Consider the following 25,450-nt stretch of genomic DNA (forward strand, 5'->3'; position numbering starts at 1 on the left):
CTTCTAGATAACTTATTTTAAAATCAGTAATATTTATAATAAATGAATTTAAAGTAAATGGTTGATTGAGTAACATGGGTAATTTATTGCGCCTTATCACTGGCGAGAGCAAAGAAGATTCACAACAAATTTTTCTCGATTTTGAAAGTAAGTAGATCAAGTTGATAATTTCCAAGTTATTAAGATGTGGATTATTCTTTCTGTTTAATAGCCTTAATCAACCATACCGAAAACTTATAGTGCGAAAAGTATTATCACTGCTGTCTTAGGAAACCCCTGGTTATTTCAAATCCAGCATTTACACTTTTACCCTACCCTTACTGTTACCCAAATGTTTATTTTCAAATAGCCCTTTTTGTTTAAATGTGCTGTGCTTCATTGGGCTCTTCCAGAAAAAATTGAATATGGGGGGTGGAGGATGTAACATTTTTTTCAATTTTACCCCCCGGACATAGTGAATTTCACCCCCTCCCAGAGAACAGATCTCATCCCCCGGACAAACATCAGTTGACCCTCTCTGACATTCAAAATTACCCCTAAACAGCAAATTTGCCCCAAAAACAAGGCAAAGTTTTCAGATTTTTCACTGCCCCCAGACAATATATCCAATATATTCTCCACCCCCCCCTCCATCAACAAAAAATTTCTGGAAGAGCCCATTGTCGTTCAGAATATTTTTGATCCATAATTATTCTTGAATATACTCTTTTGCAAATCACCAGTCCCTGCTCCTAATACTATCCCAAGGTAAGATATTTTGTATATCAAGCTCAGATTTTTCAGTCGTTAAGAAATAACTGATGAGCTTGGAGTATGTACTTATAAAAAATTTATTTCTAGATGCAAGGCCCACACCAGAGGAACAGGAAGTCTGGGAAGTTGTAAATACTGTATTAGAAAATTCTTCAAAGGTCTTAGATGAACTAAAAAATTATAGGGGTGCTAGCGATGAAATTCGTCAGGTATATTAATTATTTTTTTTCTATTTATATTTTAACTTTGAGCCACTTTTTTGTCAAGACTGGGAACCACCTCAATTTTAAAATATCTCAGTTTCCTAATTTTGAGAATGGACATTTTGCCTCGATATCAAGAAAGTCTCATCTCACTATTCAAAGGAATGATTTCTTGACACTTCTATACATTTTTTCCTTTTCCTTTTCCTTTAGGCTATTAGCAATTCCAGAGATGATGCACTGCAAGAGGTTGCTTGGCAACAAGTTTTGCCTTTGGTTGCAAAGCTAAAGCATTTTTACGAATTTTCAATGGAATTAGGTATTTTTTGTGTTCTATGGACTATAATTATATCAAGACAGTTTAAAATCCGAAATGGATCATTCCATCACCAGGAAATCTCTCAGCGATCTACTTTCTCTCTCAGTTTTAACCACTGGTGATTTAAAAACAGAGTTTTTTCTAACTAGCCATGCACAGTGTTGATTATCTCACATAAGCATACCTTATTACATGAATATTACTAGGCAAGTATTTAAAGGCCTTGAAATTTATGCGATCTGAAATTAACACAAATTTTTTCTGCTTTTTCAAGGAAACAGCGGCTGGTTTTAATTAAGGGGGGTTTTTATTAACACAACATAAAATAATAAAATTACTAATAATATTCGTGTAATAAGGTAGATACTGGGCTGGGTAGAAATGATATAAATTTTTACATAATGTGTTAGAAATTGCTTTTTTACTTCCTTCTGAGTTGTAGGACTGCGAGATTCAAACTATGACTTTATTTTATTTTATTACAGAAACAATTGTACCACAATTACTTCATGCATTGTGTGTATCTGGCACAAGTGCTGATCAACGATTAACTAACAAACAAGCATTGGCAAAACAGTTTGCTGAAGTTTTACATTTTACACTCAAATTTGACGATTTAAAGGTAATGTCGATTTTTGGATCAGGTTCTTCAAAAGATATAAAGGTTTTTTATCAATTTTGGTCAATCATTAGTTACCAGTTTTGCGTCTATGATTTAGAATTCGACGTCAATATTAACCTATTTCATCCCAATACGGTGTTAAGGAAAAAGCCATAGTCGTGGTACAGGCAATTCGAAAGACCTATTTGAAGTTTTTCCAATCTTTTAGAGCACAGTTGCCAAGGAATGGGGTTTTAATTAAAAGACCCTGGAAGTTAATTTCCAATTGATACTTTTTAATTTGGCTTAATGTCTTTATCATAAATCTTTTTTCTTTTTAGTTAACCAACCCAAATATTCAAAATGATTTTAGTTATTACAGAAGAACTCTCAGCAGAAAAAGGATAGCAAATGAGGTTTGTCTAATACTCTGCTGGATCTTAAGAGCTTTGAAAATAATACATGATGAAATACCAAATAAATTAGCTACTAGGATGGTTGATCACAAGATATATATTATATTATTGTATATTTCTACAATAAACAGCAAAAGAAATTTGTGAGCAAGTACTACGCTTTGGTCTTTGTTGGACCCACCCAGAATTACTGTAAATTGATCTGTTTTTGTTCCTCTATTCGTGCCTTCGTTCGTTACCAGCTATTCTCAGGATTAAAGAGTCCAAATTAGAACAAAATTGTTTTGGCTTTGTTGATTAATCTGGTAGGCACATAAAGTATCACTTGTTGATTATGATATTTCATTTCTTTTTCCTGTAGGATTCGGGCGTGTCTGCAGCTGACGATCAAGCTCAAGTGACGACAGAAATGGCAAACAGAATGTCACTTTTCTATGCATACCCAACACCTATGTTAAAGACTCTTAGTGATGCTACATCCAAGTTTGTGTCTGAGGTATGCTACCTATATCGTCACCGACTGCATTTTTGTAAAATAAAAGTGGTAGAGCTAAGCAACAAGTTTACTAAGGCTCGAACCTCTGGGATAAGTCAAATATTCTGTTTACTATCTCCTAAAGTAGAAGTATTTTTTGTATTATATGATTATATAAAAAATAACGATGGCCCTTGAACAAACAACCATAAGTATGGTATAATATTAGGGGTGGTCGTGGGAGGTTTTTTTCCGAAATTGAGAGAAAATAAAGAATTGGATATATTTCATGCAAAAGTGCAAAATTGCCTTGAATAAAACTTATTCAGGCTAATATATTCTACACTTTTCTCCTAATCATCGCCGTTGAAAATAAAATTTCAAAAGAAGCTTGGTTGATGTGTTTCAAAAAATGGTTTAAAAAATGAACTTTTCATAGTGTGCAAAGGGGTTTCAGGTCCCACCTAACTTTAAAGTAAAATTCCCACCCTCAATCCAGATTCCCAGATCCCAGCTAAAATGCAATCCCTACGAAAAATTATACTAATTCGAGGAATGAAACAAAAATTCTTACAGTATGAGTATAGTCAGGGGGTACAGAGGCAGGGTACTAATCCATAGGGTACTAATCCATAGGGTACTAACTTGATTTTTCACTCAATTTCTTTTTAGTACCACCCACCCATATTTAGTACCGGGTATTACTTCATTTTTACTGTAAAAAATAGAGACACCACCCCCTAAAATCTTATATTTTACAGATTAGACCAAAAGAGAGGGTACAATGTTAGTTTTTCTGACTGAGATGGACAAATAATTCAAACTATCATTGATTAAGTCAGAGGCTTTTGTCCTTTGATTTTAATAACACACTTATTGACCATTTCGGAAGTTTTGTCTTCACAAAAATCAAAAAGTTTCTCAATTAAAAAGAATTTCAAATCAAAAAAATAATATTTGAAAAAGTCAAAATATTACAAAAGACTACTTTTTTATTAAAAAAGGAGCTAAACTCTGTGAAAAGTACCCAAATAGTACCCTGTACTTGCTAGAAGAGTGAAAAATACACACCCCCACCCCTAAAGTAGTACCGGGTACTAACTTTTTTGAGATGCAAAAATAGACAAAAATAGACAAAAAAGAGAAAAGTATAGTATAGTAAAAGAATTACTTATAGAATATTAAATTTAGAAAAAATTATAATTAAATTGGAAATAAGAAAAACTAACGTAATAACTTTTACCAAAACACAAAAAATCCCACCTAAAGAAATTAATCGCCACCTTGTTTCTCCCACCTAAAACCTAAAAATTTCCAAATCCCACCTGAAAATTTTTGACCCAGAACACCAAACCCCCCTCTATTCTGGGGGGGGGGTGCACACTATGCTATTGACCAGTACTACCAGATTACTATTACACCATGGTATAAATATTCTCTGTGGAAACCCCCGCTACTTAAACTTCTTCTATTTAGCCTGATATATCTTTTCCAAAAAAGAATGAATCATTTTATTACATCAAAATCTTGTAATATTAGATTTACCTTGGGTGGGTCACCCGTATAAGTCATTTTAAAAGCAAATTTATATCTTTATCAGGGGTTTTATTGAGTCGAAAAATGATAAGAATCAGCTGCTCAATCAAATAGTGTCATATTAACGGTGGGTTTTATTGGGCTTTCTCACATATTTTTTATGAGGAATTTCTTACGTTATGCAATCTGGAATTACAACACTATTTTTTTCTTTTCGACTTTAAATAAGTTTATATCAATTTATTACCATGTCTTAAAGACACAAAGCCCAATTGTTGCACATCTTGTTAAATCATTTTTCTAAAGTGAAAATATTTTAATCCTTTTTTTTAGCCTTTTAAAACCAACCAAACCAATAGACTTGAAATTTTTGACTTTATATATGATACCTATTGGCCAATAAAGCTTTGTTTTTATAAAGGAAAAAAGTAATATATATTTTTTGAACAATGATAACTTTTTTGCCATTTCCAAATTTAAGTCGTATATCTTCAAGATTGTGAAATCATAATTTCCAAAAGCGAAAATGTTTATGAGATTTTTGAGGTAAAATTGGATGATAACTATCTCATAGTAAATTTCCTTTCATCTCACTTTCTTTAGAAGGGATGTCTGGGTGTTATTATTAAAATCAGATAGGGGGCACTTTGAACACATCAAAAGATACCGAATTGTGGTATCATTTCTTTTGATAAAAAAATCTTTCTTGTATTACTGCAGTTACTGAAACAAATTGACAGGCTTTATGGGGTGGGAAAGAAAAAAATGTATAATCTTTTGTAAGAAACTTTTATAAGAAATCTTTAAAACTTACGTTCTCAATTTTTGGGTTTTAACAAACATTTCGTGGCTTTTTGCTGTAATTTCTTGAGAAATGACATGTTATAGAGTTTTCAAAGACTTTTTGGCCTCGAAGTCATGTTCTTATGTAATCTCGTTCTTATTAAAGAAACGTATATATGAAGGCCAAAAACCTAAAATAATATTTCTTCCGAAATTTTATTGACTGTTAATATCGTAATGAAAAGACCTATAGGTCTAAATTTAGAAAACTTTTAGGAAGTATGATGTTTTTTTAACTCGTTAAGTGCCACTGGTATCATACCAAAGATAAGGAGTTCCCTTTTTTAGACAAGGAAAGGGTTAAACCGAGGAGTTATTATTTGAAAGGCTTGCTCTCTGACCATTTGAATTATAATTCATAATACCTAATCACAAGATTGTATTAGTCAAAACTAAAATCAAATAGCATTATGATGCAATTTTGTGTTTAAATAATAATGAAAAAAAAATTCGTCAAAATAATACCATCAAATTGTTTTGGTTTCAGGTAAATGGTACTTACATATTTTGACAGATTAATCTTGAACCAACCGCAAAAGCTGATTAAGACAAAATATAAGCCCCTCCAATGCCTCTCTCTATTGTGTAAGAAAAAGTCTGAGCTTTATTATTTTTAATATGATGAAATTTTACAGTATTATAATTCTCTTCTTTTATTGTTGTTAATTTTCAGAACAAAAACCTGCCGATTGAAAACACGACAGATATGTTGAGCACCCTTTGTACCTTATGCCGTGTCATGGTCGAAAATGAGTAAGTCTTCACTGGGCTTTCTTCCAGAAAAAATAATTTTCACCAATCGAAAAAGATATCGGTGTCTAGGCAATTCCAATATTGACAGACAGGCGGGGTGTAAAAAAATCATTAAGAAATTGGATATCCTAGAGGGGACTCTTTATTCCAAAAAATGATATCTAAGAACTTCTAAGTAAATTAATATCCTTAATATAAAGGCGAATCCTTTTTTCTGGGAAAGCCCAATATTTTAATGTATATGGTAAAGTCACCCATAGCATTTATCACATGCCTAAATTTCCACCACAACTACTAATTCATCTGATATCTAAGCCCCGTGTTCCTAAAATGAAACAATATGTCTTATTTGTGTGATAGTTGAATTTCTTTTTGCTACATAAATTCTAAAATGTATCAATTTCCGAAAAAAACTGTTGATGAAAAAATTCCCAAAGCTGACAAATTCTTAAGAATCAAAATGAGAAGTTTGTTTTGAGAATGTTATATCTTCTTAAAATCTTTGTTTCTGGTCTTACTTAATTTTTTGCTTAATCACTGGTATATTTTCTAAACAAAAAACCCCGTCTCGGTTTTTTATTATACCCTACTGTAGTCATAGACCCGTCATAACATAAAACATATCGTTTCGGCCAAGTGTCAATTTCTCTTAATTCGGCTTTTTATATTTCTTTCTTACTTTCTTAGTTTGTCCTAACTTAAAACTATTACAGTAATCATTTAAATGCAAAAGGGAAACCCCTGATTTTATTAAACGGATTTTCATGGGGTACAATTGGATTATTCAGGGCGAATGTATAACTGTCTAAATCTGAAGGGTCCAAGTGCAAAGACCAATTACCATCCTTTCCTTCACACCAGAATTTGGTGTAATTTGGTAAAGATGAATCTCTCTAATTCGATCTTCAAGGGGCCAAAAGTTTTCTTCGAATTTGAGAAAGATTCGAATGATAAAAGTTCGAATTAAGGAGAGTTGGCTGTATTAAGAATCGCTCTTTAAACTCTTATCGTGAAAAGCCTAGCTGTTGTGTTTTGACAATATCCATGGGAAGAAATGCTGAGAATCTTGTAATAAGTTCAGTATTTCTAGACTTTGATCCTAGCGCAAGGTCCTATATAGAACTTCGATGATTTATTGATTGGTGATATACACGCTTTTTTTTGAATGGTGTAAATCCATTTCATCATGGATATTCTTAACTTTTTTCATAGTGTCCTCCCCCCCCTTTATAAAGGGGGGGGATTCTGATTTTGACCCTTTTTTTAAAGTATGGGGGAAAATGAAAAATTTGAAATTTGCTGGGGGAAAATAAAGAGGGGGGAAAACCATAAATTTAGGAGATTTTGACTGGGGGAACTTCACTGATCTCAAGGTGATCTTGTTGCAAAACCTATTTAAGCAATAAAATCAGCAAATCTTTTGGGATGAACCAACTTTTAATACAATTTCATTTTTCCAGCACTTTCAAGGCTATTTTTTCAAGCTTTCCAAAATTTCAAACTTGATTTAAGGCATTTTTATGTTAACCATATGGGGGAACCGCAAAATCTTCAAATAGCTGGGGGAATTCAAAAAAGAGGGGGGAACCGAAAAATTTTGAAATATGGTGGGGGAAATAAAAGAGGGGGGAATGGAGAAAAATTTTGATTTTTAGTGGGGGGAACCAACCCAGGAGGACACTATGTTTTTGGGAAAATTATTCTAAAATATTTTTACAGCATTCTTTGGTTAGGATCCTAATTCAGACTAGATTTAACATTTAGTACATACGTCTCAAGGATAAAATGGCATTTTTGTGAAAGGAGTGAGCCCTGAGCCCTACTTGGGGGTAATTAACAATTTATAATTGAACATGCTCTAAAAATGGCATTCTTAGGTTTAGCTGCCAAATTCCATGATGGTGATATTCTTAGCATATTCTTAATTTTTTGGCCATTTTCATCATGAACATTCTTATAAAGTGTATCCTTATAAAAAAAGGTTTCGTCAGCTCTGAACGATAACGCCGATGAGTTATATATTAGTAGTGTAATGTAATTCTTATGAATGTTATAATTTTCAGTTTTCAATTGGTTTACATTACCAGGCTGTAGGATCTTAACCTGGTCTAGTCATTTGTGTGCAGTATTTTTAACTTGAAAAATACGATGTAGTAGGAATCTTACATACTAAACACACTGACTGTAAGAAAAAATGATTACATAGGATTAGTGACATGCAAAAACTTGTAATGTCAATTCCAAAAATATTCCTGTCAATTTTGTCTGAGCTGATGTTACAAAATTCTCTTTCTATCTAACTCCCTTTATCTTTTTGCTTTTCCTGCCTCGTCTTTCTCTCTGCGATAATTTCAACATTTTGATAATTGCGGCTTTATGTCCTAATCTTTTTTGGAATGTTGTATAGAGTTTTTTTGGTTTCTCAACATTTTCTACCATGTTCTCCTTTGAGCGATACTCGTGAGAAACGTGTTATCACCGCAACTTCCACTTTTCATAACCAAAAAATAATGTACGAGACGTGTTATAGCCTATAGCGGCTTTTGTGATGGGCTGTCGGGTGGAATAAGTTGAAGGGTCCTTGCTTGATGGTGTATATAAAGATCTCGTACATTTTAACACATTCAATGTATTGATTATAATGAATGTCTTTAGGTCCGGCGAGTGAAATTTTTAAACTGGCAAGTCCCAATTTGTTTGTGTCTGTCTCGGGCTAGAAAACATTACTGTCAGCCATACAAAATGAGACCCTTGTGCTTGACGAAGAAAAAAATTATAGCGGTTTTCAAGTTACACTTTTCATTTACGAATTAAAATACGACCAGATAATTTAATAAACTCTATCATCGCGGTAGATAGCTTTTGAAATCTCTCAGGGAAACTTTATGGGTTGAGAGAGTATATGATTATTAAGGGGCTTTTCTTTTTATGTGACACGATGATGAGAATTCCAGGGATGAGTGGAATTTCTTACTCACTTTTTTATGTCCTGTACTCTTATCTCGTTTTTAACAACACTATATCTTTATTACGTGGTCTGAAGATTTCGATATAAGAACAATTTGACTACCTTAACCCTTTTCATATCATAAACTTACGTAATAGTCTTTAATGGCTTGCTTGGATAGTGTCATTATGATATCATTCTCAGCCTATACTTTGATCGAACGATCTTCATATTCTTTGCTTACATGGAGAGAATAGTTTAAGACTTCTGAAATATTTTTTTAATTCTCAACACTTTTTGGAAACCTCAGACTAGGGTGTCAAAACCACTTTAACCGAACATCACCTAAACTTAGAGCACGTAGGATGTAAAGTTATATGAGCTCGCATAAATAAATGCTGTGGTGATTACTTCCCTATAACCGGCTATATAAATCTTTCTAAAGGAAATTAAGGCCCAGAATATCTTTAAGGTCCCCTAAAAAAACGAAATTTTGCCACAATTTGCTGAATACAATATAAATAACCATAAAAGACTAATAGCTTTAATATGTCCATCCTAGGGTGTAAATGAAGTAGATCTGCACGTTGAAATCCCACAATGCAAAGCAATTAGATCTACAGTAGACTTTAGGGCGGGCTGAATTTGATGCAAAAAGTATTCTAATAAAAAACGTTTAATATAATACCAACTTTTATTTTGATAAAGTGTCTACAATTTCTATTTTTAATGACCTACCACTGACTTAAAACCCTTAACATTTTCAAGTTGTAACTGTAGGTTTGATATATGGCCTCTTACTTTCACCAAAGATATTTCTTTTTTTACTAGTTACACATTGATAAGATTGTTATACTACTATTATCATATGTGGGACCATTGCTGAGACGGTTTAAATTACAAGACCATATAATGTTATGCATTCTATAGTTTGCAAATGAGATAAAGTAAGCTTAAAAAGGAAAAAAATCTGAATTTCCTTATGAAAACGTACTTTCAAAACCCTTGTATTTTCTAACACCCTTTTCCTGGCTACTCCTTTTATCCCATACATCCTTCGGAGATCGCTGTCTTGTGCCATTTCACCCTACCTCTAAGGAAGTATAACGTCCGGTCCTCAATACCCCTCTTCCTAACCCTTGTTTTGAAGAGTTAGACGTCAAATGCCTTTCTTTCTGAGTGCGTCAATGCCTTTCGAAATTTAACATCATTCATAGATTCGGACCAGTCCTCTTTTGCTAAGCTTTTGGTTGATAGATTTCTAAAACCCCTACAAGGTCTGTAAAATTTCGCCTGATTAAAATAAGTGATTTCGTCCTTGGATGATGTTCTGAGAAGCGATTTCGTTTAACTGTTTGTTTACAACGACAGTTTGTCTATCAAAATGCATGTTCGGGCAGAATACTATGTGTTGACTTTAAAGATTTTATTAGTTTGTAATAGTAGAATGTTTGGGTCCGTTTAAATAAAATAAATCGCGATTAAGAAAGAAAAAAAAAGGTAATTTTAGCAAACAAAAATTTTTCATGTAACGAACATGTTTTTTATATTACGTTGCGTTACTATTTGGATTGAATAAGATGAATGACAAGTTGTAAACCCATTAAAGAATGTTTTTTCATACTCTTGAAATTTAAAACCATACTTTCAAGCACTACCCCCTGCTTTGATAGAGTAATTTTTTTCTTTTTGCCTCGTAATAGTTTTTGCCTGTGCTTTCGATCGAGCACGTAACACGGTTTCACGTTTTTATTATGCCATGTGAAGTAAATTCCATCTACCTAAACATCAGATTTATATCGATTGAATGGGCGTGCTATACCACTGGCTCCGGAAAAATGGAGCTGCCTACCCGCCACCCCAAGAAGCAGATACTAAGGAAAATTCAACTGTTAGGAATATGTAAAAAAGCCGTTTGTCTATTGTTTCCTATATACAACTATGAATTTCATTTCATGAAGCTGTTCATTTTGTAACACGTAACTTGTAACCAGATTCCGTTTGATAATCCTGTTTTATGGTGCTTGGACAGCAGCTTTTCATCTAATATTTCTCTTTGTATAAGTCTTTTTGATACATTTTACAATTTTTATATCCCTCAACCGTACCTCCCCCTCCTAAATCTTTCCTTAAAGAACAAGAAATGCAAAAAGCAAATTTAGGCACCGTACGTTTATTCTGTTACTTCAGGTTCCAATTGAAACTTTTGATATTTTGATTAACCCTTGATAAACAAATAAAATTTCCTTTAATGTCATATTAACATCTTTCTAACGTCCATAAACGCCACAAAGCGTTAAAATAAACTGTCGTGTGCCCTGCCTGGCACTGCAAATATGTCTACTCGAGAGTACTTTACGCTATATTCTACTAGACTGACTTCAAAATTCAAAACTGGGTGTGCTGTGCTTACCCGAAAATTGCTGAAAAAATAAATATGATTACTTTTTCCGTTTTCAGGGAGATCGCACAAAAATTCGAGAATGAAGAAACGAAGTTATTTGTACTTAGCGTCATGGTGAGACTTTTTTTTACATTTTTGAAGATGTTTGAGGTAAAGTTCTCATAGCGGACAACACGCTTATTCGAACTTCTATTATCCGAATCTTTCTATAATCTAGACTTATTCCCAGTTCTCTGTAATTCGAACAAATAAGATTCCCTGTTCGAGTTCGAATTAGCGAGAGTGAACTGTAGTATTATTCCGGTATCGGACTGTTTTTCTTGCAAAATATCCTAATAAGAATTAAGAACTAAGAAATATGAACAATTTACACATTTAAGTGGTTACGTCGCCCGCGGCTTAACTGGGTCATTGATGTTCTAATCTCTTTCTGATAGAGCTATCATGAATACCGTAAACATGATGAAAACTGAGGACTCAAACCCAACGGTCAAAAGCTTTCTTCTCAAAATATTTCAATCTTTTGATTGATGATGTGACGGGAGTGATTTTTTTTCTCCTGTCTAACGCTTCAGTATATTTGTCCACGAATGGAAAAGAAAGATTGGTTCATCTTTTCAATACCTCAAAAGGGTGCGGTTTGTCAAGTGCTTCTTATTTTTGTTGATTTGTGGACTGTGTTGTGTGGCTGAGTGATTTTTGGTTCCTCACTTCATTAAATTACTCTGTTTACAACTCTGTGTTTTGTTGGGCTTGTTTTCGCTCCAAAAAATATGAAGTGTAAAAAATCATTTTTGACATTCGTCCATTGAGATGTCAGGTCATAAAAAGGCTGTATCGTCAAATCCTCATTTTGATAGTCTACCAGTTCCTCTACTCCTGGATTTCCTGTTTAGAGCGGTCCGCCAAAACCTTTGAAAATAAATGGTGTGGAATTAGCTTCGTCCCCGTGTATTCTAGGCTTTTTTTATGGTATGTTATTATCTGGTGCTATCAGTAACATGAAAAAGCCGAGAATTCGTAGGGAACAAGGTTTGTGTAGTCCTAGACTTTAATGTCTTTCCAATTATCATTGCAATTCTATCAGGTATTTTGTTGCCAAGAACAAATTCCTTGGTTCATTTCTTCTACGCAAGTTTCTACTACTCCCCCCTTATCCGTTACACACGGCTTCCCCACTGCTCCTGTGGTAGACTTTCATCTTACTATCTAAAGAATACACTATTGTGTAGTAGAATAGTTTGACTCTAATAATCTTTACTACGCTTAACATTTAAGTTAACAAATCTTGAAAATTGTTAGCTCTTTAATAGCACACTTGGTGTGGTCCATCTATCAATCCCTCAATATTCTTACCCACACACACTTCTCCTTTCAAACCCCATTGCTCGTTGTAGTTGTTGTGGTTTGTATGGTGTGGTTTTCACGGCTTGTTTTGCTGTCAACGACTGCTGCAATAGCATTCCGAATTTGACCCGCGCCAATATTGTAAATACTTTAAATAACAAGTGTTACATAACGTATTTTTTTGGACAATACCTATAAAATACACATTTTATTTATAAGACCATCCAAAATTTTTGAAGCCTTCGGATGTTCTTAACTTTTTGGGTTTTAAGCTTAAAAATGTTCTTAACATGTTCGTATTTTGACCATTTTGTAAGTATTTTTTGACCATTTATATAAGAAATAGGGTGTTTTATGAGTCCACAAAGCCTTAAAATGCTATCGCCTCGTTTTCGAATGGAATAATTGCTTCAAGTGTATTCCAGACATTGGGTATGCATTCCCAAAGAAGAGGAGTGTCAACGATTCCGATAAATAAACGCAAACACTAATCATGCCTAGTGATGTTGAAATATCCTGAAAGCTTGACTAAGAATCACTGGAAACGAGGTCTGCATTGATGTTATGTTTGTATTCCGCGAAAAGAGTGTTTTGGTGAACCAGAGGGTCAATAATCTTGTTTTTATCACATATCAGGACTTTCTAAATTACTGCACTAAAATCAGCGAACCGTTGGACTGCAACCCTATTATAATTTCTCAGGCTATTGTTCTTCTCATTGCATGGAGGTTGGTCGCTGCTTTAATAAAGTGAGTAAGGTACTATTCTATACCAAGAACTTTGTGAGCTGCTGCACCTGCTCTGTTTGCAGATGAATTCTTGTGAAGGTTAAATCGAAAACTTTGATCCGGTCAGAAGCAAGTCACATGGCAATTCGAAAGTTGAGAACAGGGTGTGGTCTGACCCCCTCCTTGAGTTTGTGTTGACAACAGTCATCAAAAGGTTAATCCGTAGGTCGCTCTCCAGTACATATACCCTGACACATGGCAAGGAAAATCATTATTTGAACTGTAATGTGATCAAAAAATAATACAGCAGACTCCAGGGTCATTACCCGGAACAATTTTGCCCGGCTAACACGCAAATCTGTTTCGTAATTAAAGAACTTTATCTCGCAACTTTCAACACTTTTCATTATCTTAGCGCGTGATAAGGATTAGAAAGGGTCATAATGGTAATCGTTATATAATCATACCCAGCTCTTTCTTTTCGTGTTTCTTTTCAAACTGGGCTGGTATAATCTATTAATTATTGCAAGAAGCTCATATTTTATCGGTCCTTCAATTGGTCTATTGATTGTTTAGGGCAATTTCATACAAGAGGTATGTTAAAGAGAGTTTCCAGGGCTTAGATAAAAATCTAACATTGTATAACTCTATACCCATGGTTCCATATTTTCTTTCCAAGTGGTTAAAATTACGCTTTTTTCAAAAGAATGATGGTGCTTTTTCAATTCGTCATGAATATCTTTAACTTTTTGTTGAAAATCAGCTTGACAAATATTCTTACGGTATTCTTAGGTTTGGATCCAATCCCAGCCACAATCTAGTATGTAATACTTATCTCAAGCAAAAATTTAGCATTTTTGTTGAACCTTTTAGCATAGTTGGGTAATAATTGGCAGTTAAATGGTAAAATGCCCTAAGAATGCCTCTAAGGTTCAAATTACATGATGGTGGTATTCTTACCATATTCTTAATTTTTTTGGCCAAATTTCATCATAGATACACGCTTTTTTATAAGAATGGTGTAAATCCATTTTATCATGGATATTCTTAACTTTTTTGGGAAAATCATCCTATAATATTCTTACAGTATTCTTAAGTTAGGATCCTAATTCAGACTAGATTTAACATTTAGTACATACGTCTCAAGCATAAAATTACATTTTTGTGAAAGGAGTGAGCCTTACTTGGGGGAAATTGACAATTTATAATTGAAAATGGCTCTAAAAATGGCATTCTTAGCTCGAGAAGCAAAATTCCATGATGGTGATATTCTTAGCATTATTCTTAATTTTTGGCCATTTTCATCATGGACCTTCTTATAAAGTGTATTCTTATAAAAAAAAGCGTGTTTTCTTATAAAGTATATTCTTATTAAAAAAAGCGTGTAATGATTCTGAGATGATTCCGGATTCAGGGTTTTTCACATACCCTCTTCTCAAGCCGAAACTGTTTTTTTTTCGAATACTTTTACATCGATTTTCGCTTCCTTGATGGTATTTGATTAATTACGTAACATCTTGCAAAATATTAAGACAAAAGTAAATATGGATTTTTACTGAAGTGGATACAAAGAATATGACCATTCTTTATTTTCAAATGTTAAAAATCGTATAAAAGAAGTTCAAATGTAATAATGTCTTGATTGCTAAACCTGATAAAATATTTTACTCGCGCACACAGAGATTTCTCATCGACTGTAGCAAGAGGCACTTTGTCTTCTCGTGTACGAAATTTCGTATGCTTGACTATTGTTCTATGTTGTAATTTGACCTCAAATTAGGAACAAAGATAGGCCTCGCCTGTATTTAACTTTGTTACAGGATACTGAAATTTCGATTAGCTCTATTTTTTGTTTGTATCAACCTAGTAACTGACTTAGATTTAGTCTAGATCAAAACTTTTAGTTTAAAATATTCAAAATGGCGAATAAGGGCCGTCGAGATCTGAACTTGAGCCGCCTCTATTGGTGCTTTTAATGGTATTTAGTCAAAAGAGAGTTCGGTGTGGTAACGCCCCCTTCCCGCTGGACTGTCCTATTAGCCGGATAATGAATCGAACACTCCAATATGACTAGAACGAACTGAATAAAAGAGAGGTTGTTGGGTCACTCACATCATCACTAAATGGAGCACGTCCGTGAAGAAGTCTAAAATACACTCAAACGGTCGTTCTATTGCATTCATGCACTGTTATTTGTCTCTGATTTTGTTGCAGAATCCTCCTTAAAAAGTAGAAATTTCTTTCAAGGATTTCCTTCCAGTAAACAATCTTTCTCAGAAGACATTTCCTCCATTGAGACAACTTCCGCCCAAGCTCACCAAAGCCGGTTGGAACACTGTCTTGTATTAATCATTTACAGTATATGATGACGTCACTCGTATTTTAAGAAGGGTTAATCTCTTGTACCTTTACAGCTATTGTCAAATTTCAGTCAGACCATCTCGTCAAATCATATTTTTTGGGGTGGGCCTACATAAAGACAGAGACATGAACACAGTCAAACATGTCAATATCACGGAATGAGATGAGCCAATTTTTCGTAGGTTATTTGATACGTGGGGACGTTATGTGTCTTTTTGTTAACCCCAGGATGAAATTTCAGATGCATGTATCCTATTTCATCGGTTATCCATTTAGGTCTTATTTAGTGACTTCGTATACTATTCAATTGTTTGATTGCTTTGATGTACACCCTGTTCTAATGTTCCCATGCACTGTCGAGTTTTTATGAGAAAATCCAATTCCTTTGGAGATCGTTTTCGTTATATTGTTTTGCACTTTCGACTTTGTAAACAGAAATAATGTAATAAACTCCGACAAAATTTGGGTCTAATTTATCAAATCCAGTTTCCCAACTAACGTCTGCTACTTCTATCAGGCTCGCATTATACCTTACTTTCTATTGTTCTTAAACAATAGAGCCATTTTTTAGGTACCAAAAACTTAATCTAGATATGCTTATAAACGTTATGCTTATAGAAAAAAATATGCATGGCATCTGACCTAACAGGACGTAACCGTGCAATCGAGGAAACTTGTTTTACAGGGTCCACCTCTCACGCGACATTACTCAGCGATATTGACTCAATATAATATTTCGGACATTTTGAAATAATTGGAGATTTCCTGACCAATACCACGATAATCAATGTTAATTTAAGTGTTAAAAACCACAGAAAGGCATCGCTTATTCCACGTAACAGTTTAAACTGATTTTGAGGTGTAGTAACTTAACCAAGCTTGTACTATTCTATTAGACAAAGATTTAATCGTTCGGGTTTTTCTTTAGTTCTATCCATGATTTACACCTCCATTAAGACTTCAGTGTTAGCTCGTGTAAAGCTTCTCAAATTACTTTGAAGTTTTCCAAGCACGTTCTTAACATATTGGTCATCAAACCTTTGTGATTTTACATAGTTTTTTCTTACAAGAAAAACGTGTACACTTCTTGATACGGAAATGATTACTTTTTTACCGGCTTGAAAAACCATTTTTCCATGTTACTTTAAAATCTTATCGTTCCATTTATTTTATTCGTATAATTTTTCATTATATTTGCTTTACTATGTAAAAAAGAGGCTCAACTTACCCCTCCCCCCTTTTTTTCCCCAAAACATGTCAGAAAGAGCGCTTATCCAATACTCACTTAATGGTCCTCAATTCAGGGATCACAATTCGTACCTTTCAATAGCTTTATTTTTTGGACAAAATCAGTCTTGACTAAGGCCATTTTTTGGTATAATAGGGGGGGGGGGGCTTAATGAATTTTTTTCCTTCTGTACAAACAATGGTGCGCCTTCTTAGCCACTATATTTAGGGCCCCTCATCTTTCCAGATCTTAGAATGGGCTCTACAGTTTAACTGTCTTTACCCCTAACCTGGTCTGAGTTTTGTGGTTTTCCCTTTACTATTGCGTACTATTGACTTATTCACACATCTTTCGATAATTATTTTCGACATCAAGATGCGAATTGAACTTTAATTTTATCGGTCCTGTTAATATTGACTGAATTTTTTATTGCGAAATCTGTTGAAATGGTTGGTATGTTCAGGCAAAGGATGAAAAAAATGTCAAGGGAGCGAATGCTGCAGATAGTGCAGTGCCGTAGCTACCGGGGGGAGCTAAAGGGTGCTTAGCCCCCCCCCCCTCCATAATTTTTTTAAGAGTGATTTTTTTCATAAAATGCTTCCTACGGTAGGAGTGTAGACTCAAATCAATACTTCATATAACTTTTTAAATATTTCCCGCTTTCCAAAAGGGAAATATTTATTAAAACGGGCTTTCTCCATAATTTCCCGTGTCAAAACGCCTTCCGTACGCCCTGACTGACGCCCGTTTTTATTTTCACAGCGAAAGATGCATCCAGTGAATTATAAGTAATGCATCATGATTCAAGTCGACTGATAAACTATATATATAATATATGTTACAAGTTCCTTACGGATTCTCAAGCCCAGTTATAATAAAACTATTACATGTTAGTAGCAGACCCGACTGGCAATTGTTATGTAGCAGGTTGAAACATGAGTATTTGCTGCTAGAAAGATGCAGTTTGTTTTCAAGTTAAAATCTTTAAAATAAATCAAACTGTGTGGGTTTCTTTACTTCCAAACAACCTACCAATAGTTTTGGAACACTCCATAATAAAGGGAGATGGCTGTTCTTGTGGATTGACTTTCTGGTTACCCCATATAAACACGATGTGACATGAAAGTGAAGAGACTTGTTGGTTTTTTTGATTTGTTGGTTTTTTGTTTGATTTCTTGACTCATATATCTCATGGCAAATGGGATAGCAAATGACTTTTCATGTATTGCTTGGCTTTACATATGATACATCTAACTTTGAACCCTCCAGAATGTTGAAAAAAGCATTTTATGAGATAAGTTTCGATTGTGATTGTAATTTTCATGGAAATTTTTAATCGACAGATTTGACTTGGCGTCAGTTTTGTTTGGTTGATAAATCTTTAGCTTTACCATGACCGTGGGATGATTTTCAATAAACTTTGTTGTTATACACAGTTTTGTTTCCTACACATGATGACTCCAGCCATGATTGGTATCAGAATTTTGGAAAAAAAACATCTTACGACGACGAGAAATTGTTGATAGAAATTATATTGACTTATTTTTACAATTTTGGTGGTGTGGGTTTTGTTGTTGTTTACACCGTGGGATCCTGTTAGGGTATCTTGATTGTTGTTTGTTGGAATTGATTACCAAAAAAAAGAGAACCTTTTTTTGATAAATACTTTATTTTTTTCATGAACCGTGTGGATGGTTGACATCTTTCTCTAGTCTTGTAAACCAATGCAGTGTCTGTTTTCAAATCTTGAATTCTCTATACCTACTGAACTGAATTGAAGCTCTGACTAGCTCTGTTTAAAGCTATTTAAATGCTTTAAAACTTTGAGGCATATTCTTTTCTTTGTTGCTATTAAGATAGATTTTTACTTTGTCCTAATGTAAATTTATTGTAAAGTTTTAGTTTTTTGAGTTTAGTTCATCTGCAGTAGTAATTTTTTCAGTAATCCTTAAATCTTGTGAATAAAGTAACATTTAACCAGACTTATTGCCCTCATTATATTCAAATTTTATTTTTTTTAGGACTGATGAGTACATATTTTTAAATACCAAAACAAAGCAAACAACATGCCAGTTCTTTCTGGACAAATATATATGTAATACTTTATTATGTGTGCTTTGATTTTCTATTTTAATCAACCCTCTCAACTGCTGATCTTTCAACTATCATTTAGGAGTATAGAATGGGCTTTCATAGTACCATTTTCTCTAAGTATTTTTTACCACTTGCGTGGATTAAAATATTATTTTCTCACGATAAAAGCTCACCCTCAATAGGGTGACACGACATTTGTAGAGTTGTTGAACAACTTAAGACTTCGAATTGTAACTTGTAACTCTCACCTTGCTTTCTTTTACTAAGGCTAATTATCCCTTTTTATATATGTCAATAATGACCTTCATTTTTAAGGAAATATTTAGTCGCAATTTTGCGATTCTTGTTTTTCTCATACGACGACAAAGCCTATGTTACTTTTTTGTCGAAAGTGAAAGTCATCAGAATCCCTCTGTTTGTTCTCATGATCCACTGATGTATTGTACGGAGTTTAATTTTACTAGCCTCGTCTGATTCTAAAGGTTCAAGATGAAGTTACTCTTTTTTATACGAACCATAAAATGGCTGTTCTTATTTTAGTGCCAAAGTGAGGTATTTTTGTAACTCAATTTACTTGAAATTCAGTTGTCCAAGCTGGATTCTGTTCTTGAATAGTTCTTATTTTGAGCCTCATTATTCATGTAAAAAGTGAGTGCACATGTAGTCACCAGAAGGAATAACGATGATTTGGTTTGTCTGTCATATTTAGCCTGACATGTTGATTTAGACTAATCGAATTTTTTTGAGCAATCGAATGAATCGCATGAATCGATGAAACCTAGGGTAACTGAAAGGAATTCGATCAGTTCGTTCAATCAAAGTCGACTCAAATTTGAATTGGTTAGATTTTTCGATAATCGGATAAATAGTTCGATGCACATGCAGTCGATGGTGGGTTTGAAAAAGTTCGTGCTCTTTAAATGCCATTTAAGCATGCATATTTTCATGGTCAGTACAGAAAAAAAGGAGCCACTTCCTTCTAGGCTACGTCATATCTTCCTTCGTTTCGAGCGTAAAACTCCTAATCTAGAGTAAGACCTAAAAGCCTGGATCTGTCTATTTTGTAGACTACTTCCTTCGGGCGGAAGCGTGGAGGTTTGTTTTGAAAAAGGAATTTTGGATCGGAATTTTTGTGCGTAGACCGTCTTGACCAATAGTAGGCCTGCGTTTCTTCTATCCATCAATCAAGCACTTATCTTAAAACCAACTTAAATCAAACTATAAAAGGCCAATATTTACTCGTGACTAAAATACTCCACGCCAGTCTTGTTTAGTTAGGGGAGGGATAATTTAAATTTTGGCACAAAGGATTTTTCACCAACTCCAAATAAATAGGCTTTGTTTGTTCATTGCCTAGGAAAATCAAATCTCCTAAAACTTTGGCTATTTTCAAGGTTTGAAATTCACTTGCTTATATTTTGAGACACGTCAGCTAATAAAAATATACGTAGCTTCCTCAATATCAATACTGTAACCCGATTGTTGAAGTCATTCTAATCTAGTAAATCGATAACTTATCGATTGATTAAATATCGATTGATTAAATTTCTACTTTATATTGATATTAGACCCCAGATAACATCATTTTCCAACCTGTGATGACAAACCCTTTATACCTGGTGATGCAAATAGACCTTCTTCGGGTCAATGTGACGAATCATCGTTGCAATGAATATTTCACTACGAGTGAAGATGAAAAGTCATAACTTTTTTTGTTTTTGTAGGTTGGTGTTGTGATTCTTTACGATCACGTTCACCCTGTTGGTGCTTTCACGAAAGTATCCGCCATTGATGTAAGTCATTCAACATTTTCTGCTTCACAAGATTTGTTTCGCCCTAGCCTTGATTCATTAAGCATTTTTGGAAACACTCGCTTGCTTGGTTTCCTCCCTTACAATTAGATAGGGGTTCCAGATTTTAGAAGAGACTCTGAACCCCTGTTTTCTGAAATTTTCCAAATCATTTTGGCTCAAAAAAGAAACTTTCTCTGGGTTTGGAAACTAACATTGGATTGATTGGCTTTACAGTTAGACATTTACGTAGGTTTTCTGGTCTATCAGGTGGGCTCCATTCTTTTTAATGTTTAACGTTTCTTTCCCCTCGCGATATTTTTCTTTGCAAATTTTATTGAATTAGATGTCCATATATTAACTCTATAACTTTTTCTTAAACCTTTTTTACTATATTGACTTAGGATTTAGATTCGAGCTTTTTCATTTCATTTTGATGGATTATAGAATACTAAATACGAACTACGTCACTAACACTAACTAGACACAGACCGTTTAAAAATGTTATTGCGCCATATCTCGAAAAAATCAACAGCCCTGTACGAAATTTTGTACATTCAGCTAATTTCTTTACTATATAAAAGTTGTAAAAAAAACGATTTCATTCAACGTTTGGCTTTAGGGTTTTCCAATGCATTCTATTCTATATCTTATGATAGTAATTATAGAAAGACACCATTATGTCGGTCACTATAGCAATCAATATTAACGCTTTAAATCTTCAGTAGGCATTGGATTAAGGGCGAATACCACGAGAACAAGATGGCGAAATGTAAAACTCTAATAGGATTTTTTTTTTTATTTTTTTTATTTAAATCTCTTTTATCACCATTAGATTTGGTATAATAGTTGGTATAATAGTTGGTATATAGTTTGGTATAATTTTTGTTGAAATGATATCGAATATTGGACAAACTTTTTAATACCTCTAACCCACCCCATCTGTGATAAGGGGATTACGTTCATCAATGTTCTAAACTGTATACTAAGGCCTAGCTTGCGATAAAAAATTATTTTGTAGGTATTTTCACATAATTGAATGATTACTTTACACTCGTTTCCTCTCCAGATGAGAGCCACCATTCGTGTACTGAAAGATCAACCTCAAGGAACAGTCGATGGACTATTTAACGCTTTACGGTAAATTATGTTTATTTTTCCTTGTATTACCACCAAAATCCTTAAAGAGGTTTTTTTTTAATAAGAACAGCCAAACTTTTTAAAGCTTTCGGATGTTTTTAACTTTTCGAGTTTCAAGCCTTAAAATGTTCATAATATGCTCATATCTTCACCATAATGTGAATATTTTTTGTCCATTTTCCCAAGAGATCGGGTGTTTTAGAGTCCTTATATACTTTGTTCTTATAAAAAACGTGCACCAGGGTTATTTATGTTTTCACAAATTGATACAAAAGAAATCATGCAGACATTTTTTGATTGACATGCACAATTCAATAGAAAACCTATTGTCAATTACATTGTTAATATTAAACGACTTACAATTAATTTTAGTATTATTTGGGGCGACCATGTCGACCAGTAAAATCTATCGTTATATTTCTTCAGCACCTACAAACTCTTTACTGTACATATGATTCATTTTTTCTAAAAGAAAGCGTTTTCGGCAGATTAGAGGGAGTTATTTTTGATTAAGTCATCAGAAAAATAGTTTTTCACTTTCTTATTTTCTTTCGTGTAAAGCTGATACATTTAATTTGTTTGGATAAGGCAAGACGATATTTGAATTGTGTCGAATCTTTAACATTGGAAAAAAAAAGAGAAAGGCGATATTAGAGGTTTATGCTTTAAATGCTTTCCTACGTCATATACACAGATTTTCATACAAAAAGTGGAAAAAATTCCTCGTTAATTTAGATTGAGATATTGAATCTAATTACAAAATTGGTTTGTAGAAAAAAGCACATTTTCTAGATGATTTAAACTTTACAACTTAGATTTGTATCAAGTGACTCAGCGAAGTGAGTCTCCACCTTTTTTGCTCAACTTTAATCGCGCACACTATCGCGTATGTTCCTGATTAGAAAAGCTGATTTGCGAGGAGTAATGAGCACAAAAAAGTTTCTTAATCACTCCCATACACCGGAAACACATTCTAATTGTGATTTCAAGTTTTTCAAGCTTTTTAATGGTTTGCTCTAATGACATGTTTTTAATAGATTTTGATTTATTATCGACACAAACATACTAAAGGCCGCTACCCATTCAGCATTTTATGGTCGGCGAACAAGACGCACGGCTCGGGCGCTTTGGTCGCTGTACGCTTTTCTCATTCCACTCTGCAGCACATGTTTTTCTCTCTTCTTTTGTTTATCATCTTTTTGCACATGAAACACATCTTTTGCACACGAAACAAGAAAAAAATTCTCTTTTCTGATTGGTTGATTTGATAAAAACAAAGGGTAAGCTGTCCAGCTTCGCGAAAAAAGTTAAAAAGTTTCAACTCTTGTTGCGCTCAAAGCGAACGCCTTTGAAGGCTTGATTTGTGTAATTTATGCAATAATTAAGCCGCGCGCCTTGTTCGCCGACCATAAAATGCTGAGTGGGTAGCGGCCTTAAGATCTTTTCATAAGAAACGAAATGAACAAGAGCCATAAGGCACTCGATATTTTGAATTGTTGATTTTGTTCCTTTTTCAGGTATACGACGAAACATTTGAGCGACGATACGACTCCTAAACAAATCAAAATGCTACTTGCATGATCACTTCCTTTACGGCCAATTGGTCAATCTTTTGAAAACACTTTAAAATTATGCAAGATAATATAAATTAATACTGAAGAGAGGATGAGTTTGTATGCTTCACTTGCAGGGATATGTAGATTGGAGATAATTAGAAATTTTTACAAGATTTTAACACTGTCTGAGGGTATTAATGACATTTTACTGATACCACCCACCGTAACCCTTTTTCGGTATCTAAAGTCTGTGTCTCAATATAATTTGCAGTGAAGACAAAAAAGGCTTTAACTTTTCCTAGATTTTGAATTAGATAGCGGTTTTGTGCTTGTTGAAAAGATTAGCAGGAGTGGAATATTATCAAAAAGAAAAAACTCAAAAAAGATCGGAAAATGAAGATTGGAAAATGAAGAAGAAGAAAATCAACTTCTTCAATAATTGTGCTACTGTATAATTATCATTTAACACGGTGATTCTTTGATCTTAGAACATCATTAATCCGAAAAAACTTTTCAATTATCTTTTGATAATATTCCACTCCGGATTATCTTTTTAACGAGCACAAAACCGCTATCTAATTCGCATTCTATCAAAAGTTACAGTCATTTTTGTCTCCGCTGCAAATTATACTGAGACAAACTTTAGTATCCTCCATAACCACATTATTTAGGAATGAACCATTTTGAAAACCAAATTTTTTAGTGCAATTTTTTTTCATTTGAACTTTGTGAACATACTTTTTATTTGTAATTTTGTTAGATTTTTTGTGTTTTTTTTTTTGCTTGCATTGTAATTTTTTAGGGCTTTACTTTGTACACAGGAAAGAGGCTTTGACACAATCACCCTTGCCCATTTTTTTCTTCTTTACTTTATTGCTATTTGTAAATTGTAGATTTATTCAGAAAAGAAAAGTCTGGAAAAAGATATGAAACTGATTTTGGCGTGTAAAGGTTATGTTATGTTTGTTATCCCCAAGTTTGACCAAATTTCATAAATATTGTTACGCATGAAAGGTATTTATATAGTTTCCAGGAAATTATTGATTTTGAAAATATTTTGTGTTTCTGTTATTTAAGAAACTGTTAAAGAGGGGGTCATTTGAATAAATATTTGTTTACCATTTGCATTCGTCTTTATTACGCAATCATCTTGACAGTGCTCATTTTGTAAAACAAAGTGCTACTTCAAGATATGAGAATAAACATTTTATGTCATGGCATTATATTGAAGAATAATAATAAAAAGAAAAATAATCAAAACAAACTTTTTTCATAACAATCATAAACATTTGTCAATCTTTATCCAAATAAACAAATCGTCTTGTCTGAGGAAAAGAAAATTCCTGAGGGTTTTTCCTTCTGTTGTCTCGTCTGGCGTGAAAATTTTCGGCAGAACCCCCTGGATGGACAAACTAAAGAATCTTTTGTTTTTAGTAATTGAAATTTGAAATATTTGAAGATGAGAATAAAGTCATTGTTCTTTTAAAGCTGAAATGTGTACTGAAAATACTCAATTATGCAAATTACGCAAAGTCTTTATCTAATTGTTAGTTAAATATTTATTAAATAGAAGCGAAAAAAAAATGATCATGTGGCAAGCCTAAACAACTTCACTTTTTTATGCCTTTCTTGAATAAAGCTATTTTTTAAGAGAACAACGAAAGTTAGGGTTGTGTAAATTTTTCTATTTTTTCAAACAAAATGCATTATTAAGACAATATTCTCGTGAGGTCATCACTTAGCTTAGAAAAGGAAATTGATTATAAAGATAATGTTGATTATCTTCCATTCGTCGTGGCCTTTGTTCAAATAAAAATCTTTTTCATGAAAAAAATGCCCATGCTTAATTTGCTAAAGGAAACTCAAACGTCCTAACGGAAATTGAATGAGGGAGCTAAAATAGAACCACCAGCTTTCAGAAGGCAGGGTTTTCCATTCTTTCCCTAGGAAATGTTT

At 33.6% G+C, this 25,450-nt stretch overlaps 1 protein-coding gene across 1 annotated transcript; it reads left to right on the forward strand.

Annotated features, from left to right (window-relative positions):
- LOC136801832 (CYFIP-related Rac1 interactor B-like) lies at positions 1–24,430 on the forward strand. The gene is made up of 11 exons (XM_067058497.1): positions 1–147; positions 841–962; positions 1,170–1,275; positions 1,761–1,897; positions 2,218–2,292; positions 2,654–2,788; positions 5,820–5,899; positions 11,307–11,364; positions 20,733–20,801; positions 21,868–21,938; positions 23,456–24,430. Exons 1-11 carry the CDS (start codon positions 75–77, stop codon positions 23,517–23,519), a joined length of 990 nt encoding a protein of 329 aa, XP_066914598.1. The 5' UTR covers positions 1–74; the 3' UTR covers positions 23,520–24,430.
- Positions 24,431–25,450: the final 1,020 nt, after the last annotated feature.

This window comes from Clytia hemisphaerica, unplaced genomic scaffold (assembly GCF_902728285.1).
Source record: "Clytia hemisphaerica strain Z4C2 unplaced genomic scaffold, Clytia hemisphaerica genome assembly, whole genome shotgun sequence".
Classification (NCBI taxonomy): domain Eukaryota; kingdom Metazoa; phylum Cnidaria; class Hydrozoa; order Leptothecata; family Clytiidae; genus Clytia; species Clytia hemisphaerica.